We start from the raw sequence: 24204 nt of genomic DNA, 5'->3' as shown, positions 1-24204 counted from the left end.
CCCAGTCATTATGGCTACCTCCTACATGGCCTTGTCTTCCTGAGATGGAAGCTTGTCAGCCTCTTTCTGGGACAAGATAACCTTCTTCCCCCTTCCCTGGTGCTACATCATGACCCAGAACCCAGAAGATCCCTGCTGTGTCTCATTGCAGCTGTTCAGCCAAGCTCTTTCACCAGAGATGGCAGTGTAGGGCCTGGGGATGGGCCAGTGGCAGAGATTACCAAATTCCCAGGATGGATGAAACCCTGTAGAAATGGGGTGCTCCCAGACCAGAATCTGCCCAACTTCTCACTGCTGTGACACGGTCCGGCACAGGCTCTGCTCAGCTCTCCAGCTACCAGTCCCTCCCTCTCTTGACAAGCATTTCTGAATATCTCTCTTGCAATAAACATTTCGCCCCGGAGGCGGTGTTTTGAACTCAACCACACTGTAGTCGGCATGGTTTATATGAAGCAAGCAGGTACAAACCTGCTCCCAGGATTAGAGAGCGCAGCCCTGTTTACTAGATGTTCTGAAGATGTGAGTATGAATCCTGCCCCAAGTCTCTGGGCTTAGCATTCAGATTTTTCTTTATCCATTGCCGAAATTAGGCAACATATCAAAGGAATGGAGGCGAAACCGCAGCTCACCCATCCCATTTCAACCAGGGGAACTTTCTACTCCAGGAATGTGTGCGTTTTGAAAGCCTCTTTTGATCAGTTTATATTTGACTGACTCTCAGCCAGCTTTGGATGCAGAATATAAGAGCTTGCGAAGAAGGCTGTGTTATACCCAGTGGTAGCACAGCATCCCCTGCAGTCTAATAGGGAGTCTCTCTAGACACCAGACTATGCAACACCTGCGTTCTCCATCTGTGACAGTCCCTGAGAGATGCTAGGCTGGAGGTCTGTGCCCTGTGTGTTTCCCAGCCGAGGGCCTCAGCAGGTCCACGGGAATCCCTTAGGCAGAGGGGTGAGGAAGGGAAGTGGCAAGGTGGGATGTGGGGAGGAAACACAAGGTGAAGGGTTCAACAGGGAAGACCTCCTGGTTCATCCTGAGAAAATTGGGCAGTTGGGGAGTTTTCTTAGGTGTCTGATTCAAGAAGACTGGGAAACCAACAGGGAGAAGTGAAGACCTTGCAGGGACAAGGAACTATGATGTGACTGGGGTAACAGAGCCTTGGTGGGGTAACTCACTTGCCTGGAGCACTGTCGTGGATGGGCATAAGCTGTACCACGAGGACAGCTGGGGAAGAAATGAGGAGGAGTTGCACAGAATGAGAGAGAGAGGCTGGGTCTACACATTTCCCTTCCTTTCGAAAGGGGCATGTTAATGAGCAGGTTTGAAATATGCTAATGAGGTGATGCAATGAATATGCAGCACCTCATTGGCATAATGGCACCCGCGGCGATTCAAAAGTGCGGCTTTTCGAATCATGCGCCGCCCATGGAGATGGGACCTTCCGAAAGGACCCCTCCACCCAGGTTTCGAAAGCCCTTCTTCCTATCTAGTGATTGGAAAAAGGGCTTTCGAAAACTGGGGGGCGGGGTCCTTTTGGAAGGTCCCGTCTCCACGGGCGGCACGTGATTCAAAAAGCTGCACTTTCGAATCACGGCGGCCGCCATTATGCCAATGAGGTGCTGCGTATTCATTGCAGCGCCTCATTAGCATACTTCAAACCTGCTCATTAACATGCCCCTTTTGAAAGGAAGGGGAACGTGTAGACCCAGCCAGAGTGACTGCTCAGAGCTCCAGTATGAAACTGAAAAAAAGCCAGTTGAGAGTCTTTGGGTTAAGATAAGAGCAACAAGTGTGATGTTGTGGTGGGCATCTGCTATAGGCCATCGGACCAGGAGGGTAGGGAGGGTGGAGCTCTCTTTGGACAACTAACAGAAGTTTACAGATCTTGGGTGCTGGTTCTCCTGGGGGATATCAATCACCTTGACATCTGCTGGGAGAGCAACGCAGCAGCACACAGACAATCCAGGAAGTTTCTGGGGAATGTTGAGGACAACTTCCTGGTATATGTGCTGGAGGAGCCGACTAGGGGTCGTGCTCCACTTGACTTGCTGCTCACGAATGGGGAAGCATTGGCAGGGGAATAGAAATAGTTGGTAAACTAGGCAGGCAGCAGTGACCGTGAGATCGTCGAGTTCAGGATCCTGACCAAAGGAAGAAAGGAGAGAAGCAAAACAGACCCTGGACTTCAGAAGAGCAGACTTTGGTGCCTTCAGGAAACTGATGGACAGGAGCCCTTGGAAGACTAATCTGAGTCCGGGAGAGCTGGGTGCATTTTAAAGAAGCCTTATTGAGGGCCCAGGAACAAACCATCCTGACGTGCAGAAAAAGCAGCAATTATGGCAGGAAACCAGTCTGGCTTAACAGAGACACCTGCGGTGGTCTTAAACACCAAAAGGAAGCTTACAGGAAGTGAAAACTTGGGCAAATGACTCGGGAAAAGTGTAAGAACATTGCCTGAGCCTGCAGGGGCATAACCAGCGAGGCCAAAGTGCAATTGAAATTGCACTTAGCAAGGGACGTAAAGGGTAAACAGAAGCGTTTCTATGGGTATGTTAGCAACAAGAGGGTCAGGGAAAGTGTGGGACCCTTACTCAGTAGCAATCTAGTGAGGGATGATGTGGAGGAAGGTGAAATACTCAATGCTTTATTTACCTCAGTCTTCACAGAAAAGGTCAGCTCCCCGAGTGCTGCACTGGGCAGCACGGTATGGGAAGGAAGTGGTGGGGGACCTCAGTGGAGAAAGAACAGGTTAAGGACTATTTAGCAAAGCTGGACATGAACAAGTCCCTGGGACAGGATGTGAAGCATTCAAGGTGCTGAGAGAGTTGGCTGATGTGACTGCAGAGCCCATTACCTTGTCTTTGAAAATTCTTGGTGATTGGGGAGGTCTCAGGTGGTTGGAAAAAGGCAAATGTTGTGCCCATCTTCAAAAAGAGGAAGAAGGAGGACTGGGGAACTTCAGACTGGGGGGGATTTGATAGCAGTCTTCTACTACCTGAAGAGGGGGCTCAAGGGGGGGGTCCAAAGAGCACAGAGTCAATCGACTCTCAGTGGTGGCAGGTGAAAGAACAAGGAGCAATGGTCTCAAGCTGCAGTGGGGAGGTGGAGGTTGGATTAGGAAATATGATTTCCCCAGGAGGTGGTGAAGCACTGGAATGTGTTGTCTAGAGAGGTGGTGGAATCTCCATCCCTAGAGGTTTTTAAGTCCTGGCTTGACAAAGCCCTGGCTGGGAGGATTTAGTTGGGGCTGATCCTGCTTTGGGCCAGAGGTTGCCTTAGATGACCTCCTGCGTCATTTCCAACCCTAATATTCTGTGGTTCTAAGGGAAACGCACATGGACCCTCCCAACATGACTCCAAGGCGGCCGCCTGCATCACTGTGCTGTTAAGTCAGGGAGGAGAGGCCAGGCCCAGCTGTTCATGCTGCCATGTCTGTTTCCCTTGTGAGGATACGGCCTCTCCTTATGAAACAGCCTCCCAGGCCAGCTCTGCACAAGCCCCACATGCAGTCCTGTGAGGCTCACTTTGCAGCACCCAGGCCAGGGTGGTCGGGGCGCCGACAGAATTGCCAGGCTCCTGAGCAAAGTGTGAGGGGCAGTTGTGCACTCCTGCGAGGGGCATGCTGCGCCCCCAGCCATCCCTTAGTGCCCACGGACGCGGGCTACCCAGGGCTGCTGTGGAGAGAGGGTGAGCAGACACTGAGATGGGCTGCAGGGGTGGCAGGTAGGCCCAGGAGGCAGCTGCAGAGGTGGGGGCTGCGTGGGAGGCATTGCTGTTATTAAAGGAACAGCGTTCCCCAGAAGTCATGGGGAGACGCACGAATGGACGCACTCGCTTTAAATAGCATCTCCTCTCACCCCGCCCCCATGCCTGGAGTGGCGGGTGAGCTGCCTTTGATCTCGCCTTGCGGCCTTTCATCTCACTCAGTCATTAAACATAATCAAGGGAATCTGCAGCGACGAGGTTAGCAGAGGAAGGCTGGGATCAGCCCCACGGGCCTGCCCTAGCTTCCCCTTCCTGGGCCCCATGTTACGCACACCCTGGGCTGCCTTGGGAGCTTGCAGGCCTTCTCTGCACTCGGCATCCTTAGGGACATGGGTACCACACTGGCCAGAAGCCCGAGGGTTGCCAGAAGTCCCACAACGTGTGGGACCGTCCTAATTTCCCTGACAAGTCCCATGTCCCACGGGACATTTTTGCATAAATGGAGGATGTGGGACTAGTCAGGGAATTCCACACGCCCTGGCCAGAGATTCTGTGTCCGGGGCTGCCAGATGGGCTCTGCTGTCCAGCCTGTCCCCCACCACAAGGCTTCAGGGTCCCCCTGTCCCTCATCTGGGGATCCTGTATCTGAGGCTGCCAGCTGGGCTCTGCTCCCCAGCCTGTCCCCCACCACAAGGCTGCAGGGTCCCCCGTCCCTGGGGCTGCCTGTCCCACATAAGTTTTCCTGCCACTCCTTCTGGCCTCTCTACAACTCTCACACTGGCTTTGCACCTTCTCTGCCAGGGACAATCAGCAGAAGCCCCTATGAGGCAGCTTCCCAGCTGGTTTGTGTGGCGGAGGCATTTTGAGGAGCCAGAGGATGGGGCCCCTCTCTTTCGAGGGCACTGTGTTCACACTGAGAAGAAGGAAGGACTCTACCAAAATGCACATGAGTTAGGTTGGCAGGGGAACACCCCTCACCTCCCGCCCTTTTAAGTGCACCACCAAAACAGCTTGTGCTGCCCAGACAGTGTTGACTTGTGCGAATGCAAATGATTGTCATTAGCGGAAGAGGCTGTTTACCTAAAGCAGCAGGGCTGGCAGCGAGCACTAGTTGTAAACAGCATCACTTACACTAACTGCTCTTATTGAGTCATTGTTCCACAGTAGAGCCCTGCCTGGCCCACAGCCACTGCACAGGCATCTCTCCAGATCCTCTGCATTGCTTTCTTCTTCCACCCCCTCCACTTTCCGTCCTGCTGGTGTCAGCCTGCCGCAGTGTAAATCGTAATCTTTGCTGCCCCTCTGGGTCTCAGTTTACCCCTCTGTAAAAGGGGGCAAATGATACTTCCTGGCTCCTGCTGGTGGGAAGGGAGTCTCCAGACTAGGAGCCTGTGTGCGTGTAACAATCAGGTCATGCTGGGGGTGGGGGGATCTGGACAGCGCCAGCAGGAGCTGAGGTTGGAACTTGGGGGACTGTATTGCATGGTGCCCTGGGAAGCTTTGGAGGGATGGATGGGGAGGGCCTGGAGCAGGCAAACGGGCCATGAGCAAGGGAACGGTGCCCCTATGTGGTTAGAGGCCTTTGGAGAATTCTGAGCGTGACACAGTGCACACCCAGTGCACACACTCATGTATACCCATGCACCCACACACACTTGCCTTGTGTGCGCGCGCGCACACACACACACACACACACACACACAAGGCCGCATGTTTATGTGAAGAATTCACATCAGACACCAGCCCCCCAAGAGCAGGCTGTTAGAAGAAGAAGCTGCTAGTTTGTAAGCTGATGTTGGGGGCAGGGGCGGCGGTGGGTGGTCTCCTGGAGCTGGAAGTCATAGGGTGAGCAATGCTGGGGGCCAGCGGCCACAAAATCTGTGTCAGCAATCACGTGTTTGCACTCAGGGTGTCGCCGGCTGTCAGTGTCGTTACTTTGGGTGAGGAGGGCTGGAGGGAATCTTTGGATGCCGGCTGTGCTGTTCACTGCCAGAAATGGCCTCCTAAGTATTGGCCCTGGACGCTCCTGGGCATTCAGGGTCTTGAAGATCTAAACTCCAGAGTGGTCACAGATTTCACAGATGGCTCCTCTCTTTATAATGGGCCAGGCCAACTACCCCACTCTTATTTCCTCCCAAAATCCAGAGCCCTCTGAGCTTTGTGACATGACCCCATCCCTGCCCAGTAGATACTTGCTTAGGACAGGACATGACAGCAGGCTTCACAGGAGGCTGTGTGGTCCAAGAGGCGGAGCAGCAGGCTGGGTGGCAGGACTCCTGGGCCAGCCTTGGCTCTGCCATTGGCTTGCGATGTGGCCGCATGCGATTCACTGAGGCACCGCTGATATGTTCCTGTGGGACAACTGGGATGGTTATGGGACCCTGATAGGTCTCTCTTTCCAAAGCTGCCTGAGCTTTGTTCCCTTAGACGCTGCGTAACCTTTGTGGTCCTTCACCATCTTCCAAACCAGCTTCTGAATTTTCTGGGGCCCTTCCATATCTTGCCTGAGTTCTTACTACACATGCAACCTCACCTGCCCCCTTCAGGGTCCCTGGGTCCTTCGGCCCTAGCATCAGTGCCATTCGCTTCTGCACCTGGCATTTCTTTTGAAATTCACTGTCCCCTTGCTAGCACCTCGGAGTGGGAAATGCTCCCTCAGTTGTCCTAATAATAATAATTTATTAACAGTAGCACTGTGATAAGGGCAACAACGTGTGTGCCCATGTGGAATTAAATAACCTGAGAAGAGCCACCTCTGTCTGTGAGCTCCCATAAAGATGCACAACAGCAGGCTCCAGCCCTACAAGTGTAGGGCCGGTCCCTCGGCATCAAGACGTGGGGATCAGGAGAGGACCCTGTAATGTCCCTTGTACCCCACTGCCTGCCCAAATGGCCCTGTCAGACACCACCTCGTACCCCCAGAATGCTCTGCTGTGGGACCCTGGATCACCAGGGGGATCTTGAGACCACGGCTGCAGGTGGAAATCCCGGTATGAGGTAGACATCCCTGTGCTAGGTCTGCCCAAGCTAACCTCTAAAACCAGCTGTGTGGCTATGGAAGTGCAGGCAGCGGGCAGGGCTAGCTGCCCAAGTACATCCCCAGGGGTGTGCTTGGACAGCTGCCACATCGCACTGGCTTCGAATGCCAGTGAGCAGAGCTAGCGTGGGCATGTCTTGCTGAGCCAGGAATTGCACTGCCCGGCTGCAGCACAGACACTGCATTCGTGTTATGCTCTGCCTGGATTGCTGGCATCACAAGGCTGCATTTCAGGAAGCCTGAGCACCCCAACCCTCTCTCCCATCCCCTGCAGCATGGGCGAGAGCCTCCCTTTGGTCTCTGGGCTCTTCCAGGGGAGCAGGGGAAGCCACCTGTGTGTTGGTTTGTTACAGTCTTTTCTTCTCTCGTTATAGGATGCTGCAGAACAACCAGCTCCGCCGGATCCCTGCTGAGGCACTGCTGGATCTGCCAAATCTCCAGTCTCTGTAAGTCATTAACGACCCCCCTTGGAGCTGCCAGCTAGTCGTTAATTCCTCTGTCCCTTCTGCCTGGTCTTTCCCGTCCTGAGCTACCTCTAGGTTTGTGGGTGGGGAGGAACCTGTTGTGACAGGACCTCTACCTTGTTCAGGTTGCTGGGATTAGACTTCCCCATGTGAAAAGGCCACCACAGCAGTTGTGTTTCCAGGAGCACTGAAGAAAGGTTCTCTCTGAAGCAAGCTGGACCCCTTGCCCCCTGATTACAGGCTACCCTGCAGCGGCAGAGAGCCTCTGTTTTGAACTGGGGACAAGGGCCTTGTTTGCATGCCACAATTTAAAGATAGTGATACCAACCCTGAGCGCAAGTGTGGCTGTACCTAGGCTGCTGTAAATACCCAAGTAGTGGTTCCTGTACAGGAGGGGAAGTAAGCCAGATCAGAAGGCCCCTTTATGCCAACATATCTGCAGCCACACTGAAGCTTGTACTGGGCTGATTATATTGGTTAAAAAAATATCCCCCCTGGGAACAGAGCTAGTTGTACAGCTTTCAGGGTTACTTGGGCCTCTGAGCCAGGACTGCAGGGTTCCATTCCTGGCTCTGCCACCAAGTTTAAGCTGCAGTTGCTGGACAATTAGCCTTCTCTGTGCTGGAAAGTTAGGTTGACCCAGTATCGGAGAAGTAGCTGTGTTAGTCTGTAGCTGTGAGAACAAGAAGTCTTGTGACACCTTATAGACTAACAGATATTTTGGAGCATGAGCTTTCATGGGCAAATACCCACTTCATCAGATGCATGAGTGGGGGGTGTGGTTTCAGAGGGTTATTTAAAGAGTGGGGTCCCAGTAAAAGGGAGGGCCAGAGCTGACAAGGTCTATTCAGAAAGGTGGAAATGGCCCATTATCAATAGCACTTATCAAGAGAGATAAAAACAAGTTGGATCAGACAGGGGGATGTGAGTCTTTGTCAGAGACTAATGGAGAGATATTAACACCCAGGGCAGAACAGCTGCGAGCCACTCCCAGTCTCTGTTTAATCCTTGGTTGATGGAGTCAAATATGCAAATAAATTGCAGCTCCGAGATTTTTCTCTCCATTTGATTTTTGAAATTTCTTTGTTTCAGGGCTGTCACCCTTAAATCTGCCACTGAGTGTCCAGGGAGATTGAAGTGTTCACCCACAGGCTTCTGTACATTACTGTTCCTGATGTCTGATTTATGTCCATTTATTCTTTTATGTAGAAACTGTCCAGTTTGGCCAGTGTAAACTGTAGTGGGGCATTGCTGGCACATGATGGTATAGTTGGTGTTAGGTCCTGTGATGACGTCACTGGTGTAGATATGTGAGCAGAGTTGGCAGCAAGGACTGTTGCAGGGGCTGGTTCCAGGCCTAGAGTCACTGGTTTGTGGTTTGTAGTGGCTGGTGAGGATTTGTTGAAGGTTGGCAGGCTGTCTGTAGGTGAGGACAGTCCTGCATCCCAAGGTCTGTGAGAGTGAAAGATCTTTGTTCAGGATGAGTTGCAGATCACTGACGATGCGCTGGAGAGGCCTTAGCTGGGGGCTGTATGTGATGGTCAGTGGTGTTCTCTTGTTTTGACTTGCGAGGCCTGTCTTGTAGCAGGTGGCTTCTGGGTACCCGTCTGGCTCTGTCAGTCTGTTTCCTCACTTCCTTAGGTGGGTATTGTAGTTTGAGGTAAGCTTGGTAAAGGTCTTGTAGGTGTTTGTCTCTGTCTGAGGGATCAGAGCAAATACGGTTTCACCTTAGGGCCTGGCTGTGAACAATGGATCGTGTCGTGTGCCCTGGATGGAAGCTGGAGGCGTGTAGATAAGCGTAGCGGTCTGTGGGTTGTCGGTATAGGGTGGTATTTATGTGACTGTCACTTATCTGCACAACAGTGTCCAGGAGGTGAATTTCTTGTGTGGACTGGTCCAGGCTAAGATTGATGGTGGGGTGGAAACTGTTGAAATCACAGGGGAACTCTTCAAGAGCCAGATTGACCCAGCTATGTTGCTCAGAGCTGAGAAAATTCCACAGGTCAAGCAGAATCATTAAACTGACCTAATCCCTGGTGTAGCCCAGGCTCTGTCAATGGGTGAATTCTTCTGCCAAGCTGTCTACTGCCTCTGGGAAGCTGGGGGAACACTAGTGATGGTGAACCCCTCCCACTGAGAGCAGTAGCATTGGAGGGGCGGGTTAGCTCAGTGGTCTGAGCATTGGCCCTGCTAAACCCCCAGCTGTGAGCTTGATCCTTCAGGGGGTCATGTAGGAATCTGGGGCAAAGGGATCTGGAGTGGGGGGGCAGGGGACTGGACTCAATGATCCCTTGAAGTCCCTTCCCACTCTGTGAGCTAGCTATGCCTCCATGCATTATGTTATTACACTGCAGCATGTAACAGTAGTTCAAATGTGGGCAAGCCCTTACCAGCATGTCAGCGGCTGGAGTAATTGTCACACTTTATAACAATGTTTGTTTTTCATTTCCCTGCTCTCTCCCTGCTGGCTGGGGGAGAATCAGAGAGCTGCAATGTTGGGGTTGTTGGTTCCTCCACACAAATGTGCTTTAAACAAGGTCATTTGAAGCTTCTGTGTTTTCCAGCGGGTTCGTGGCCAGTTGTTTAAACCAGACTGTGCATGTTAATTCTGTCAGCAGAGCTTTAAAGCATTTCTTGCAGCTGACTGCTCATGACTGACCCCCTTCCTCCCTTCAGCTTTCGTCCCTTCCTCCCTGCCTCCCAGCACTCTTAGAAATGCTCCCCACTGGTGGAGGAGCCCTTAGGTTAATGTGCAGGCCCTGAGGTGCAACCTGTGATCTGTTCTACACCTAGTCAACAGAAACAGCAACATTAACGATTAGGCTGGGAGCAGGTGAGGGACAGCCCTGGTATTCCAACCAAAGCTCTTGTTGCACAGCATTCAGCATGGTGAGCTCGACTGGTCTCAGGCAGACTGTGCTCAGCAACCCACGTGGCTGATGGCGTCGGCTGATATTCAGCATTGGGACCATCCCTTGGCATCTCCGCTGCCAGAAACGAAAGGCAGATGTTTTCCCGGAGCGGGAGAGAGCGAGGTGCTGTGCCACCTGTGACCACAACCACCGCTGCCAAAATGCTCTGTGTCTGAGCTCAGCAGCTCCCTTCTCCCAGCTCCATGCACAGTTCCCAGAGAGACTTGCCCTGAAGTGCGTACGAGACACTGGCATGCTGCTGTGTGCCCCTCTGCAGGGAGCCAGGCAATAAAGCTGTTGTAGCACCTGCCGAGGCTCCCCTAAAAACCCTGTCTGCTTGTAGAGCTGGAGGTGCTAGGTTCAATCCCTACAGCAGGGAAGGTACATTCCGGGTGCACACCCCTGCTATGCTCTGCTGCATGGCAGCCAGCGGCCCAGGCTGAGGATGTGCTGTCATTAGCTTTGGAGTGTGGTACTGACTGAGCCTATGCAGTGTACCAGCCGCATCAGGTTGCAGACAGGTTCCCACTCAGCTCCATAAAGCCACAAGGCTAGTCCCCAGTAGCTGAGCCACTGCTCAGAGATCCCCTTCAGAGTTCCCCTGGGGCTGGTGTGACTGCAGCAAAGCTGCTGGAGTTGCAGCACTCTGACACCAGGGATTCGTGCTGGGATTGGATTGGCCAGTGGGATGCAAACGCACGCATGGAGGGCTGTTTGGGATCCTTGGGCCACTGATCCCCCTTGAAGCTCAGATCAGCAAAACACAGACTGGATCCCACTGCTGTGCTCTTTACACCACGGTGAAAGGGTGCAGCCATCACTCGGGCCCCGTGGAGTCCAAATAATCACATTTACCAGCTAGACACATCATGCCATGCCTAGCTCTGTACACAGATGGCTGCTATGGCCAGATTTTGTCCCCCTCAAAAGAAAACACAGTCAGCACCACTAGATGGCTCACAAACTCTTTAAAGGGATCATAGAATCATATAATCCTTGGGCCGGAAGGGACCTCAGGAGGTCTTCTCAGTCCAGCCCCCTGCCAACTAAATCATCCCAACCAGGACTTAGTCAGGCCAGGACTTAAAACCCTCTAGGGATGGAGATTCCACCACCTCTCTAGGTAACACATTCCAGTGCTTCACCTCCCTCCTGGGGAAAGAGTTTTTCCTATTATCCAACCTACTCCTCCCCCTCTGTAACTTCAGCCCATTGCTCCTTGTTCTGCCACCTGTCACCACTGAGAACAGCCTCTCTCCATCCTCTTTAGAGCCCTCTTCAGGAAGTTGAAGGCTGTTATACTAGCATCCACCTCTATATTCTACTCAGACAGCAAAGACCTCATCCTCTGTGTCTGCATGGGCACCATGGCTCTTAAAGCCGAGATTACTACAGAAATACCCTGCTGCAGTGACCTCACCAGTCTCATTCAATTCCAGTTGACCCATGACCATTAGGATCCATTGGGTCTGATTTGAGAGAGATGAAACATGGAATAAACAACAGCGACCCTCATTGTGTTTGAAGGCAGATATAAAATTAAGCTGATTTCCTCATGCTTCCTTGCTGCTGCCAATACATCTTTGAATGCAAGCCAGGAACCCCTCTGTTCTAGCCATGTCTCCACAGAGAAGGCCCTTCCTGGAGAAAAGGCAGGTCTCTAGTTGCGATTTTTTTTTCTCTTCAAGGATTTGTGAGCAATTTTCTGTAAGTTTATGATGTTCGTGTGTATTCATTACCAGCATAGTCACCAAAGTAGAACGTCCATCAAGCAGTGGAGTGGGGCTTCCAAGCATTACAAGCTGGGGTATATGAGAACTGGCTTGTTGACCTGGCCCAGAGCTTCTGGTTTTTCCACTGAGAAGTGGGAAAGGATTTTTTGGCACTCCATGACTGCTCATCTCCCTGAGTTATGTGCCTTGCCTGGCACTTGGTAGGATATTGACTGACTGCTCTGTCGTCCATCAGGGAACACGCCGTAAAGCATCGTAAGCTGGCAGGACTCACAGACTGCAGCAAACTTGAGTGTGTGGTATGGGGCGGGGGAAGGACAAAAACTGATTGTACACTGTATGTTTTTTCACTCCTGCAACTCTGTGTTAGAATCAAAATCTCCTGAAGTCTGGGCAGGCGACTGCATCAGTGACATCACTGTCTGTTGCCAAAGCAACTCTTGTGAAGTCACAACAAAGTGACTCCGATGTAAGATGGGAGCAGTCAGGCAGGGAGAGAGGAAACTCACGTGTGAGTGTCCCCAGGGCCCTCCCCAGAACGCTGGGGAACATTCAGGTCAGATACGAGACCACTGTGCCATGGGTTTGATTTGTTTGGGGGGTTTAGATGAAATCAAGATTTTTTATTCTCATGACTATGCAAATATTATATGCTGGAAAATTACTCAGGAATTGTTAAAGGCCACGCTGCTCTGCCGGGCTGGCTGGCTGATCTCATGCCTATGTTTGCTCTTTGGTTTCATTCAAGCTCCAAGACCTAGTCATCTAAGTCACATGGTCTTGTTTCTGTCCCCTGTTTGGATAGCTGGAACTGTTTAAACAGGAAAATAAGACACAACAATTAGGGAAAATTTTGTTCATTCATGAATCTCCTTGTTCTCATTTCCTTGTTGGTTTTCACTTGGAGGCCAGCTGCTCCTCAAACAAAAAGCCACTTTGCAAATACAAAGGGGTCATGTGAACACAGGTGAACTCATTCACCATGCAGAGTTCAAACGAACGCTTGCGAGTGCCACTTTGCAATATGTGCCTGTACGTCTCAGTGCTGAACTGCAAAGCAAGACCCTAGCTAAAAGTAACACGAGTTAAAGAGAAGAACAGAGCACACTGAGGGAAGTGCATTCGGTACGGGTTCAGGCATCTCAAGGATTGAAAGCAGAGGGGTCCTGTGCATGCTGTAGTGGGGGGAGTTCCCACTGTGATATTTCTCCCCATTTTTTTTAGACGGACTCTTACATTTTTGGACATTTCCTATAAAGCACCTTAATTCCTGCTGCAAACTGCAGCATGATCCAAACTGGGAAAGCAGTGCAGGTAGGATTACCAGCCCTACAACATGAATCTCAGTGCAGTGGGCCATAGCTATAGAAAACAGTGAGCCTCTGGGCTCTGCAGCGTCACCAGCTCAGAGACTGGATATATGTCTATGTCACTTGGCCGCCCTCCAGGAGCTGGCCATGTTAGCAGAAGTGTGGTGCTTGTCCAAGGCCATGGGGCAGCTTAAGAAACTACCAACCCTCAAGCACCCCAAGGAGGATGGAGTAGGAATGGAGCAGCTGATGCAGTGAAGAGGAAAGGGTAGAAGTGCGCCCTCACCCGATATTAACCTACACCTCAGTCTCTTTCAGATCCTCAGTGTGAAGGTTAGATTGCCTGGTGTGCACAAATGGGTGTTGTGGTAGGAGGACTCTGACTTTCCTAGACATCCCCACCACAGACAGATCCGAGGCTGGGTGCCAGCTGCTAGGTGGGTTTATTTATTGTGCGCCACTCAGCTGTGGTTGTGAGCGGTTTAGGAGCAGGCAGAGTCTGTCCATGTTCCACCCTGTCACGTACAGCACATGACTTACCCCAGTTGCATTTTTCTTTGCAGCTGGGGTTCATATACTTGGTCGTGTCTCTGCAGGGGAGACAAGCTGGCTGAAGCAGATGATACTAAACTGCTCACGATAGTTAAGACCAAAGCAGACTGTGAAGAACTTCAAACGGATCTCACAAAACTGAGTGACTGGGCAACAAAACAGCAAATGAAATTTAATGTGGATAAACAAAAAACTAAAGCACATTGGAAAGAATAACCCCAGCTGTACACACAGCATGATGGGAGCTAATTTAGCTACAACTAATCAGGAAAGAGATCTTGGAGTCATCATGGACAGTTCTCTGAAAACACCCACGCAGTGTGCAGCAGCAGTCAGAAGGGCACACAGGATGGTAGGAATCATTACGAAAGGGTTAGAGAAGCAGACGGAGAATATCTTATTGCCCTTATATCAATGCATGGTATGCCTACAGCTTGAACACTGCATACAGATGTGGTCTCCTCATCTCCAACAAGGTCTATTGGCATTAGAAAAGGGTCAGAAAAGGGGAACCAAAATGATTAGGGGTTTGGAACGGATCCCATATCAAGAGACTGAGACTTTTCAGTTTAGGCTAGAGGAACCTCGGGGGGATATGATAGAGGTCTATAAAATGATGAGTGGTGAGGAGAAAGTGAACAAGGCAAATATTTACTTGTTCCCATAATAAAAGAACTTGGGGATGCCAAATACAATTGGTGGGCAGCAGGTTTAGAACAAATAAAAGGAAGTTCTTCACACAGCGCACAGTCGACCTGTGGAACTCCTCGCCAGAGGAGGCTGGGAAGGCCAGGAGTATAACAGGGGTTGAAAAGAGCTAGATAAATTCATGGAGGTTAGGTCCATCAATGGCTGTTAGCCAATGGTGACTCTAGGCTCTGTTTGTCAGAAGCTGGAGATGGATGGCAGGAGAGGGATCGTTACCTGTTCAGTTCACTCCCTCTGGGGCACCTGGCATTGACCTCTGTCGGAAGACAGGACACTGAGCTGGATGAACCTTTGGTCTGACCCAGTACGACTGTTCTTATGGTCATATGTAAGGGACTGGGTGGCCTAACCAAGGCCAGACATGGAGACACAGGTTTTCCTCCTGCCTTTTCATCCCAAGAGTTGTAGAACACCCTTAATTTGGATGTTTCATCGCGTGACTCTCACCCAGAGGTGGTCTGTTCTAGAGTTAGCTCCTGTAACAGAGTCAGGCCAGCAGACCACAGAGGGAAGAGGGGAAGGCAGCTCAGGACCCAGCCTGGGCTAAGGGAAGAGCAGAAAGAGCTAATTAAGCACCCAGATGAAGGCAGGAGGGTGTGGGGTCAGGCAATCAATTAACAAGAGGCAGCTGATCAGAATGCCTGCAGCCGCTGAGGCAGCCAGGGAGGGGGAGGTGTTTGGAGAGCCATTGTGATGGAGGAAAGGAGAAGGCAAAAGCAGATAAGGAGTTGAGAGAGTGCTGGTAGGGAGCTGGGCAGGAAGAAGTGGCTGGGCTCCCCTGCCCCAGCCAGGCTGACAGCCCTGGACAGGACTAGAGGAGGGACAGAGACTGGCAGCCAACCGACCAGAACAGCAGAGGTAGCCGCAGCAAGGGACCTAAGCCAGACGAGGGGCACCCTGCCACACTCCAGGGAGCTCTGGGGAATGGCCAGCCAGGACATCGCTGGAAAAATAGCAGCACAACAAGTAGAAAGAGAAATCTGGATTTGAAAAGAAATGGAAACCCAGAATCTTCTAAAAAGGCCCAACTTCCGGTGTGTGGGGACTGTTTCTCACAGGGGCTGGCTCTGTCTTTTTTGTCCCATCTGAAGCCCAACGGGAGGGATTAGGGAGAAGTGCACATACACCTAGTGGCAATGTCGGGACAAATCCAAACAGGTGCCAGCCCCTGACGTAATGTTCCAGTGCCGTGCTGATGGCCTGGCGGGGTGTCTGGTTACCAGCAGTTTGTAGGCGCGGGAGCAGAATGCCATGTGTACTCTGAAGCAGTCGTGTGTCAGTCTAATTAACGACTCTGTGGTTTGCAAGCTCTTACCTAAAGCAGATGGGCATTGCCTCTGTTCCTCTGCCAGATGAAAGGAATCCAAGGATTGCAGAGTGAGCAGGTGCTATAAATTATAATTACTGGTCTTTCAGCAGGAGAGTGAGGGAAGGGAAGGAGAGAAAAGAGCCCTGATGGGTGAAAAGCTCAAGAGAAACTCTTGGCTCTTATCTGGTGAGTGATTGTCAAATGGCCTGGCCTTTTAGGAGCTTCTCTGCAGAGCCACACTGAGGAACAGTGCTTAGAAGGCAGCAGCTGATTCCACAGTGGGTATTACTTCAGTTGCATGCGATGCACGAGGTTGATGCCATCACAGATGGAACGGGGGCTATCTGAATCCCTTGCCACCTCCCAGCGTGTCACCCAGTACAGTGGCAGGTTCGGCTTCACAAACCCTCAGCTACATAGGCAATGAAGTCTTATGACAAGAAAGCCAGAGATTCAGAAGCAAAACCCTGGGATCTGCTCTGTCTCAAGGGTGTATGGCATTCCTGTTCAAGTCAGTCTGTGGTACTCTTATCACCCCAGTCCCACTGGCACCTCCTAACACCCCACTATAGCCTACAGCTAACAGGTACAGACAGACAAAGCAACTTGCCAAGGGAACTGAGGGCAGAGCTGGGATTTCAACCTAGGTCGTCTAGGTCAGCATACAAACCACCAGCCATCCTGGGCCTAGCTCTGTGTGGGACCGTGGCCAAGTTTTTTCCTTGCTCTGCTGTTCATGGGCCCTCCCTTTAGCCCAGCAATGTGCTCACGTACATGCATGGGGAGGGTGTGGATTTGATTAGCTGTGATATGCTTCGAGCGTCTCAGATGAAAAACAAAGACATGGGATTAGCCTTACTGAATAGCATTAGGCTCACCCAGGAACACCTCCATCGAGGGCCCTTCTGCAGCCTCCTTTGGCTCCTCGTGCCACTGGTGGACATGACAACTGTGACCCTAGCATTAAACCTGAAGGCCTTTCCCGTTGAGGTCACCCAGCCAAGGGGAAGTGCTGCTGCCTTCACAGAACACGCCCACTGTGGCCACCCGCCAACTTCTAACTGAACTCAGTGGGAAGGCTCCATTCTCACGCCTCATTGTCTGCCTCCTGCTCTGTCTCTACTGATGCTCCAGCCCTACCACATGCACACGTCGGGTTATTTAAAGCAGCTCAGCTTTCCTGGTTGACCACCCCAGGACAATCATGTGGGAGAAGGTTATATAGGAGGAGGAAAAAAGGGCAATGGATAAACCTGTGTGCAAGAAAGAATCCCGCTGAAGTGTGCTGCTGCCAGGTATAAGGCTGGCTAGGTGTCTCTGGAGGACAGGTGTGTCAGAGGCTGGCTGGCCCTTTACAGGGAGATGGGCTCAGCCCCGGGTGGGGGAAATGAAGACCTATCCCAAAGGCGGGTAGAGAAAGGGGAAGTGACAGTTGGCTGCAGGAGCTGTGACAGGATGGATGCTCAGAGAAAATGCTCACCTCCTACATGGTGCCACGGAGGACAGCTGGGAATCCCACACTCAAGTGCTGGATTTGCCACCTGCAGATGCCAGGTCTGAAAGGGCCTCATCCCAGGAGGAGCGCTGTGAAACTCTGAACTGAAGGAGGGTGAAAGGGAGCCCACACTGGGGCTGGGCTATGGATCCCTGCAGGAGGGAGGGGTGAGGCTGCTTTGTGAAACATCAGAGGAACTGAGGCAGGATGCTGCAGAGCCACCCCATGCCAAGCAGCAGCATGGGGGAGACAGTGACCCCACAGCAAATGAAAAGACCACCTTACCGTGCAGACATTCTTATCTGGATGGAGAGAATGTGTGTAACACACACACACACACACACATTTCTTTATGTGAGATCCATGTGATAGTGTTTGTGGGATCTCTGCTAGGGAGTGGACTGAGCACCCCACTCACTTCACTTATCTGCCATCATCAGATGCTTCCAATTAAGGTCTAGACTGGATCAGTAACCTAGAAATCCAAGGAGCCGCTATCAGTCCCCCGATCTCCATATGTTAATCACACATGCTGGACCTGGGCCTGGGCCTGCTTTCACTAGCTCTGGTTTTCCATCAGTGTAGTTCCATTAATTTTTAAATGGATCTACGCCAGTGAGGAGAGAATCTGGCTCTACGTCCACATTAGCATGCTTAGGCACGTGGGCCAATAGCGTTAAGCCTGGGAACCCAAAGGGAAGCATTGTACACCTGTGCAAAGTGGAGGTCCCGAAGCCATTCCGGGGGGTGAGGATACACGAAGGGCAAGGCAGATGAGAATCAGGCCCCTCAGCCTACAAGAAAAATGAGTCCAGGCTTGACTGAGTCTCACACACCCTAGAGAGGTGTTAAAGGAGCCTCCCCTGTGACTGCTGTGCCCGTGCCTTGCAAGGTGAACATGCAAAGTGCAAACAGGCTTTACCCAGTTCTCAGCAGAAGATGGCCAGCTCCCCACACTGAACCCTATGAAAGCTGGCAAATGGATGGCCGGTGCAGGGGCTGCAGAGGCCACTTTCAAAGCCACTGTAGTCCTCTCGCCTGGGCAGAAGCGATTTTCTAGGCCTTTTGCAGGGTTGTTTCCACTGGGATGAGCGACACATGGTGTGAGCTTCAGCTCTTCTTGGTGAAAGTTTGTTTCTTTGCAAAAAAATGTACGTGCAGCCGGTTTCCCTGACCAGCATGGAAACAAGGAGCAGCAGGCAGCTTCCTTGCTCAGAAATCCCAGTGTCCGCCCCTTCAGTGAGCTCTGTACCCAGGCAGCTCTTTCTCTTTGCTTACTCTTAGATCATGCCCACAACTTCTGGCTGTCTCCTCCAACACACCCAGCCTGTACCCCATATTCTACCCCATTTCTTTGACCCCTGGGAAACCCTTGGCCCATGCGGTTGAGCCCTGATCTGTCTTGTGGCCTCGAGGCTAGGCAGCAGTTCAGTAGAAAAGGAGCTGGGGATTATGGTAGATGAAAGGCTGGATTTAAAGCAACAGTGTGCCCTTGTAGCCAAGAGGGCTAACAGCACATTGGGTCGCATTAGTAGGAGCATTGCCAGGAAATCAGGGAAGTGATTCTTTTGCTTTTCAGCACTAGTGAGGGCACGTATGGAGTACTGAGTCCAGTTCTGGGCCCACCACTGTAAAAGGGATGTGGACAAATTGGAGAGAGTCCGCTGGAGGGCAATGAAAATTATTAGGGTTACGGCACAACTTTGGAGTTGAAGCTGAGGGAATTGGGCTTATTTAGCCTTCAGAAGAGAAGAGTGAGGGGGGATTTGTTAGCAAAGTTCAACTACCTGGGGTGGGGTTCCAAAGAGGATGTAGCCAAGATAGTCTCAGTGGTGACAGATGTCAGAACAAGGATCAACGATCTCAGGTTGCAGTGGGAGAGGTCTAAATCGGATACTAGGAAAAAAACTGTTTCTCTAGGAGGGTGGTAAAGCACTGGAATGGGCCTCCATGGGAGGTGGTGGAGTCTGTGTCCTGAGATGTTTTTAAGGCCTGGCTTTACAAAGCCAGGCTGGAATGACTTTGTTGGGGTTGGTCCTGTTTTGAGCAGGTGGTTTGACTAGATGGCCTCCGGCAGTCTCTTTCAACCATAATGTTCTACGACAGCCGTTCCCAACCTTTTCAGTGACACGGCACACTTCAATGAGACAAACAATCCCACAGCACACCCACCTTTTTCAACTGAATCGATTGCTCATGAACATCACATTGGCTTACATTTACTCTGGTTACGGCCCTACCAGAGAGGTTTGCAGTGCAGGAGTGCATGCAGCGAGCTAAACAAGGATCAGATGCGTTAATGTTTCAAATCCACCACAGACACACCGTCTTCGACAGGGAGCACAGCCACATTTTCAAAATCTGCTCAACGCCATGCAGGGATGTGGAGTAACCACTGAAAGCAGCTCCCCTCCCCGCCAGCCTGTTGGAGCCAGGACTCAGCATTTAAACCATGTCTCATCTCCAGCAGGGTCCTGCCCTCCCTCCCTCCCCCTTGCCACAGCAGGGAGTGGGGACGGGCTCCCCGCCAGCTCTTCGGGGCCAGGAAGCAGCATTTCAGCTGCCTCCCAGGGCGAACGGGGTCCTGCAGGGTCGGCATTTCCCCTCACGGCGGCTCTGCACAGAGCCACCACAGGGTGTGGGGAGGAACTGATGAACCCCATGTCAGCTGGGACACAGGCAGCGTTGCTGCTTGACCCCAGCTCGTGCAGGGTCATCAGTTCTTCCCCTGTGGTAGCTCTGCAAAGAGCCACAGCAAGGGGAATGATGCTCAGTCACAGCACACTTGGACAGTGCTAATGGCAAGCCAGTGTGCCAGGGCACACTGATTGAAAACCACGGCTCTGTGATTCTGTGAGTCTATGGCCTTGGGCAATCACTGCTATCTACAGAAAGGGGCTTGACTCCTTGTCCTTCTCCTGAGCCTGCCAGAGCATGTTTTAATGGGGTCTTTGGATCTGACTCTCCATCGGCTGGCAGCCATTAGCACCTTTCAGACTAATAATAGAAGGCCTGTTAGGACACAGTTTGACTCCCTGTGAGTTCAGTGGGAGTTCAGTTTGGCTCTTAATCCGTTAACCCAGATCTGCTCTCTGCACTGGTGTTAATATCACCCTAGTGAAACAATCCAGTGCAATGTTCTCCATCTTCCCTGATATCCTCAGCAGGAACCCTTTGGAGCCTGATGGAACCACAGTAAAGTCTCTTCCAGCCCTGGCCCCTGAGGGGAGATAACTGTTTGTACGTATGTGCTTGGAGATTAAAATGCAAGGAATGACTTCTAGGAATTCACAGGTAGGTGGTAGGCTTTGATGTATCCAAAAGGGAAACTCTCCCCAACCCACTCAAACTCTCACAAGTGTATAAATTCTTATGACAGATGGAAGGGGAAAAAAGACATTTTGGAATTAGCATGGCCTCAAGAGCTCATCCAGATTCTCCCCATTTTCATCTCTCACCTTTGATCTGTTTGAGATTTGACAGCTTCCCATTAAAGGTGACGTTCTTTATCAATCACATTTGACAAAATAATTGTTTTAAAAAAAGTTGCTTCCGCTGAATATTCACAAGATAAAAACCTATGGAAGTAGAAGAGGCATCTATAAAACAGGGATAATGTAGCATCAATTTACAATCTGCTGGCACAGAATTTATCTTGACACAAAACTAGTTCTGAATTGTTAATGTGGTTTATGGCCCACAGGCAGCTTGTGGAGCTCAGTATCAGGGGAGTTACAAAGAAGCTATTAAGTCACTGATGAATTGGAAATCTTGAGGGACTTGGACTCAGACAAAGCAACCGTGAGCACTTTCCTCTGAGCTGTGTCCCTGACAGCAAGAGTCCTCAGATGTCTCAGAAGATGGGCCACATCTTAGCAGAAGTAATGCTTGGGTTGGACAATGCAGACACTCTGGCTGGTGGGTGACGTCTCTCTGGAAGGCCGTCCTTCCCACGGTGCAGGCCATCCAGAGCTGCTTTGGGAAGAAGCAAGAGAACTGTTGCATCTCTGAAGCCCTCTTCTGGCTCCAGCCCGACAACTGACTCTTGGGGAGAGGTGAGGCAGCTTGTGGGCTTATTCTCCTCACCTTGCTCTAACGCTTTGTTCCCTGTTGCAGTTGGGAAGCCTATTTTCAGCGTGAGCTGGAGGAAGCAGGTGGGTAACTTGCCAGCCACTGATCCGTACGTCACTTTGGGAGCCATGCCATGCGCTGCACTGACTGCAGAACGTTGTTGTAGATCAGGATCCCAAGAACATTTGCCTTTGCAAAGGCATCTGGCTGCAAAAGAGCAGCTTGTGTTCTGGCATCAGGAGCCAGGGTTGGAGACTCAGAGCCACTTTCAATCCAGCAGTTGGGGCAGGAGCTTTATGCTAGCTGAGTTCCCACTGCTGGGAGTTCCCGCTGCTGGCTGTGTTCTAGCCCCGTTGTGCTACTCAGGAAGTGCAGAAGTGACAGAGAAATGACCCTGGTCACACTGGGGGCCTGAAACTGAATGGAGAAGGAAACTTGTGTTGACTACAGGACAGGACTACCCATTGCTGGAGTGAAGCTTCAGCCACATTCTTACCTCATCTAGATGCTAAGAAAAAAAAAAAGCTGTGCCACCTGGGCCTGCTGAAAGCAACGCCTAGACCCACCTCTCCTCAGAATCGTGAGGTCAGCCTAGCCCCAAGCATGTTGCTGTTTCCCCATGGGCACTGGGCAAGAAGGCACGACAGGACACAACCTCCTGGACCCCTTCAAGAAGGCAGTTACCTAGAGCAACTCTCTGGAACTCCTCAACTGACCAGACGCTCCAGGCTGCTTCCTTCTGTGCAGTGGGGGCCAAAACTCCTCCAAGGATGGTACAAAGGGCTCCTGACAGACAAAAGTGAAGCTGTGTGCACACTTGGCCTTTGCCCACTGCCAGCCGGTGAGCTGAGTTGTCTTTGCACGACACAGCAGTCTAATGTAGAAGTTCAGTGTAGAAGGGAGCTGGAAATCAGAGGGTATCACATGACACCAAAGTAGTCTTGCTAGGACTCTAAAGCTGCGTCTACACGTGCACGCTACTTCGAAGTAGCGGCAGTAACTTCGAAATAGCGCCCGTCACGTCTACACGTGTTGGGCGCTATTTCGAAGTTGAAATCGACGTTAGGCGGCGAGACGTCGAAGTCGCTAACCCCATGAGGGGATGGGAATAGCGCCCTACTTCGACGTTCAACATCGAAGTAGGGACGTGTAGACGATCCGCGTCCCGCAACATCGAAATAGCGGGGTCCTCCATGGCGGCCATCAGCTGGGGGGTTGAGAGATACTCTCTCTCCAGCCCTTGCGGGGCTCTGTGGTCACCGTGGGCAGCAGCCCTTAGCCCAGGGCTTCTGGCTGCTGCTGCTGCAGCTGGGGGTCCGTGCTGCATATACAGGGTCTGCAACTAGTTGTTGGCTCTGTGTATCTTGCACTGTTTAATGAAAGTGTGTCTGGGAGGGGCCCTTTAAGGGAGCGACTTGCTGTTGAGTCCGCCCCGTGACCCTGTCTGCAGCTGTGCCTGGCTCCCTTATTTCGATGTGTGCTACTTTGGCATGTAGACGTTCCCTCGCTGTGCCTATTTCGATGTTGGGCTGAGCAACGTCGAAGTTGAACATCGACGTTGCCAGCCCTGGAGGACGTGTAGACGTTATTCATCGAAATAGCCTATTTCGATGTCGCAACATCGAAATAAGCTATTTCGAAGTTGGGTGCACGTGTAGACGTAGCCTAACAATCCTCCCAAGAGGAGAGGCTCAGAGACAAAACAATAGCTGGTGAAATTGTGTAAGATCCTGCAGATCTATAGGCTCATGGCTCCCCACCCTACATAAAGCCAAGAGGTGATCCAGACAGCCGCCAGGCAATAGCCGCCATAATCATTCCTGCTCCTGGCTCAGACCTTCATCGGGAATCAGTGCTTTTTTTGTGCTGGTACCTGCTGGTACTGAATACCGGCACTGGCACAGGGATCCTGGGGCTGGGGCTGCTGGCAGGGCTCCGTGCCCCAGCTGGCTTTTAGCAACTTTGCTTCAGGGTCCCTCACCTCAGCCGGAGTGAGCGGGGGGAGAGCGGAGTGAGTACTGACACCCCTGATTTTTTACAAAAAATGCACTGTCTGGAAGCAATCCCAGAAGGTGAGAGCCTGCACTCTTGTAGGGAGGGCATAGCTAAGGGTTCAAAGCGGAAGGCATTCCTACTCCCAGCTCATGCTCGTGTTGAATGACTGAGCATCATTCAAGTTTGGGAAGCAAACTTCAAAGTAGTTCATGAACATGCAATTATTTGTGCTGTAATGTGCTCCCATGCTCCTAGGCTATGTCTACACTACGGAGATCTTTTAAAAGAGTGGCAAGATGTGAGCGACTTACAGCAAGGTATTTACTCCGAAAAATGTACGATTTTTTTTTCACCCATTTAAGAATTCTGTGGCTCGAGTGTGTAGTATTCTCTGTGAACAGCTGAGCCGTATTAGTCAGCTCAGCCACATTGTGCTGTTTCTTTTCCCAGGCGGTAGGTCTGTGTCTACACTAGCAAGTTCTTTTGAAAGAGTTTTCAAAGGAAAGAGGTTCTTTCAAAGATCCCCCAGAGCTTCTACACACAAAAAGCATCTGTGCTCCCTCCAAAAGGGCTCTTCCACTCCTGTTTCAGGAGGAAAATCTTCTTCTGATGGCTTCTTTCAAAAGAAACCGTGTAGATGCTCTTCAGGGCCCTTTGTTCGAAAGAGGAGTCCTCATGGTGCCTGATTTTTCGATCCCTGGCCCAGGCTTTTGAAAGAGTGGGAGCTGTGTGGACACTCCTTTCAGAAGAGCAGATCACTCTTTTTATCTGCTTTTAGGTGTGTGGACGCCCTCTTTCAAAATAAGTTCTTTCAGAAAAGCTCTTCTGGAAGGGCTTCCATCTGAAGGCAACAGATTCCTGGCATAGTAAGAAGCTTGGGGGAGCATGGTGAAGACTCGGCCCCATGTTGCTT

General features: G+C 51.4%; 1 protein-coding gene across 1 annotated transcript in view; it reads left to right on the top strand.

Annotated features, from left to right (window-relative positions):
- LGR6 (leucine rich repeat containing G protein-coupled receptor 6) overlaps positions 1 to 24204 on the top strand; it is a 252963-nt gene that overhangs the window by 107126 nt on the left and 121633 nt on the right. The window contains exon 4 of the mRNA XM_074977509.1: positions 7117 to 7188. Coding sequence (XP_074833610.1) covers positions 7117 to 7188 — 72 coding nt within the window. The remainder of the gene's footprint in view (positions 1 to 7116; positions 7189 to 24204) is intronic.

Source organism: Carettochelys insculpta, chromosome 26 (assembly GCF_033958435.1).
Source record: "Carettochelys insculpta isolate YL-2023 chromosome 26, ASM3395843v1, whole genome shotgun sequence".
Lineage (NCBI taxonomy): Eukaryota > Metazoa > Chordata > Testudines > Carettochelyidae > Carettochelys > Carettochelys insculpta.
This window is presented reverse-complemented; position numbering and strand designations above follow the sequence as displayed.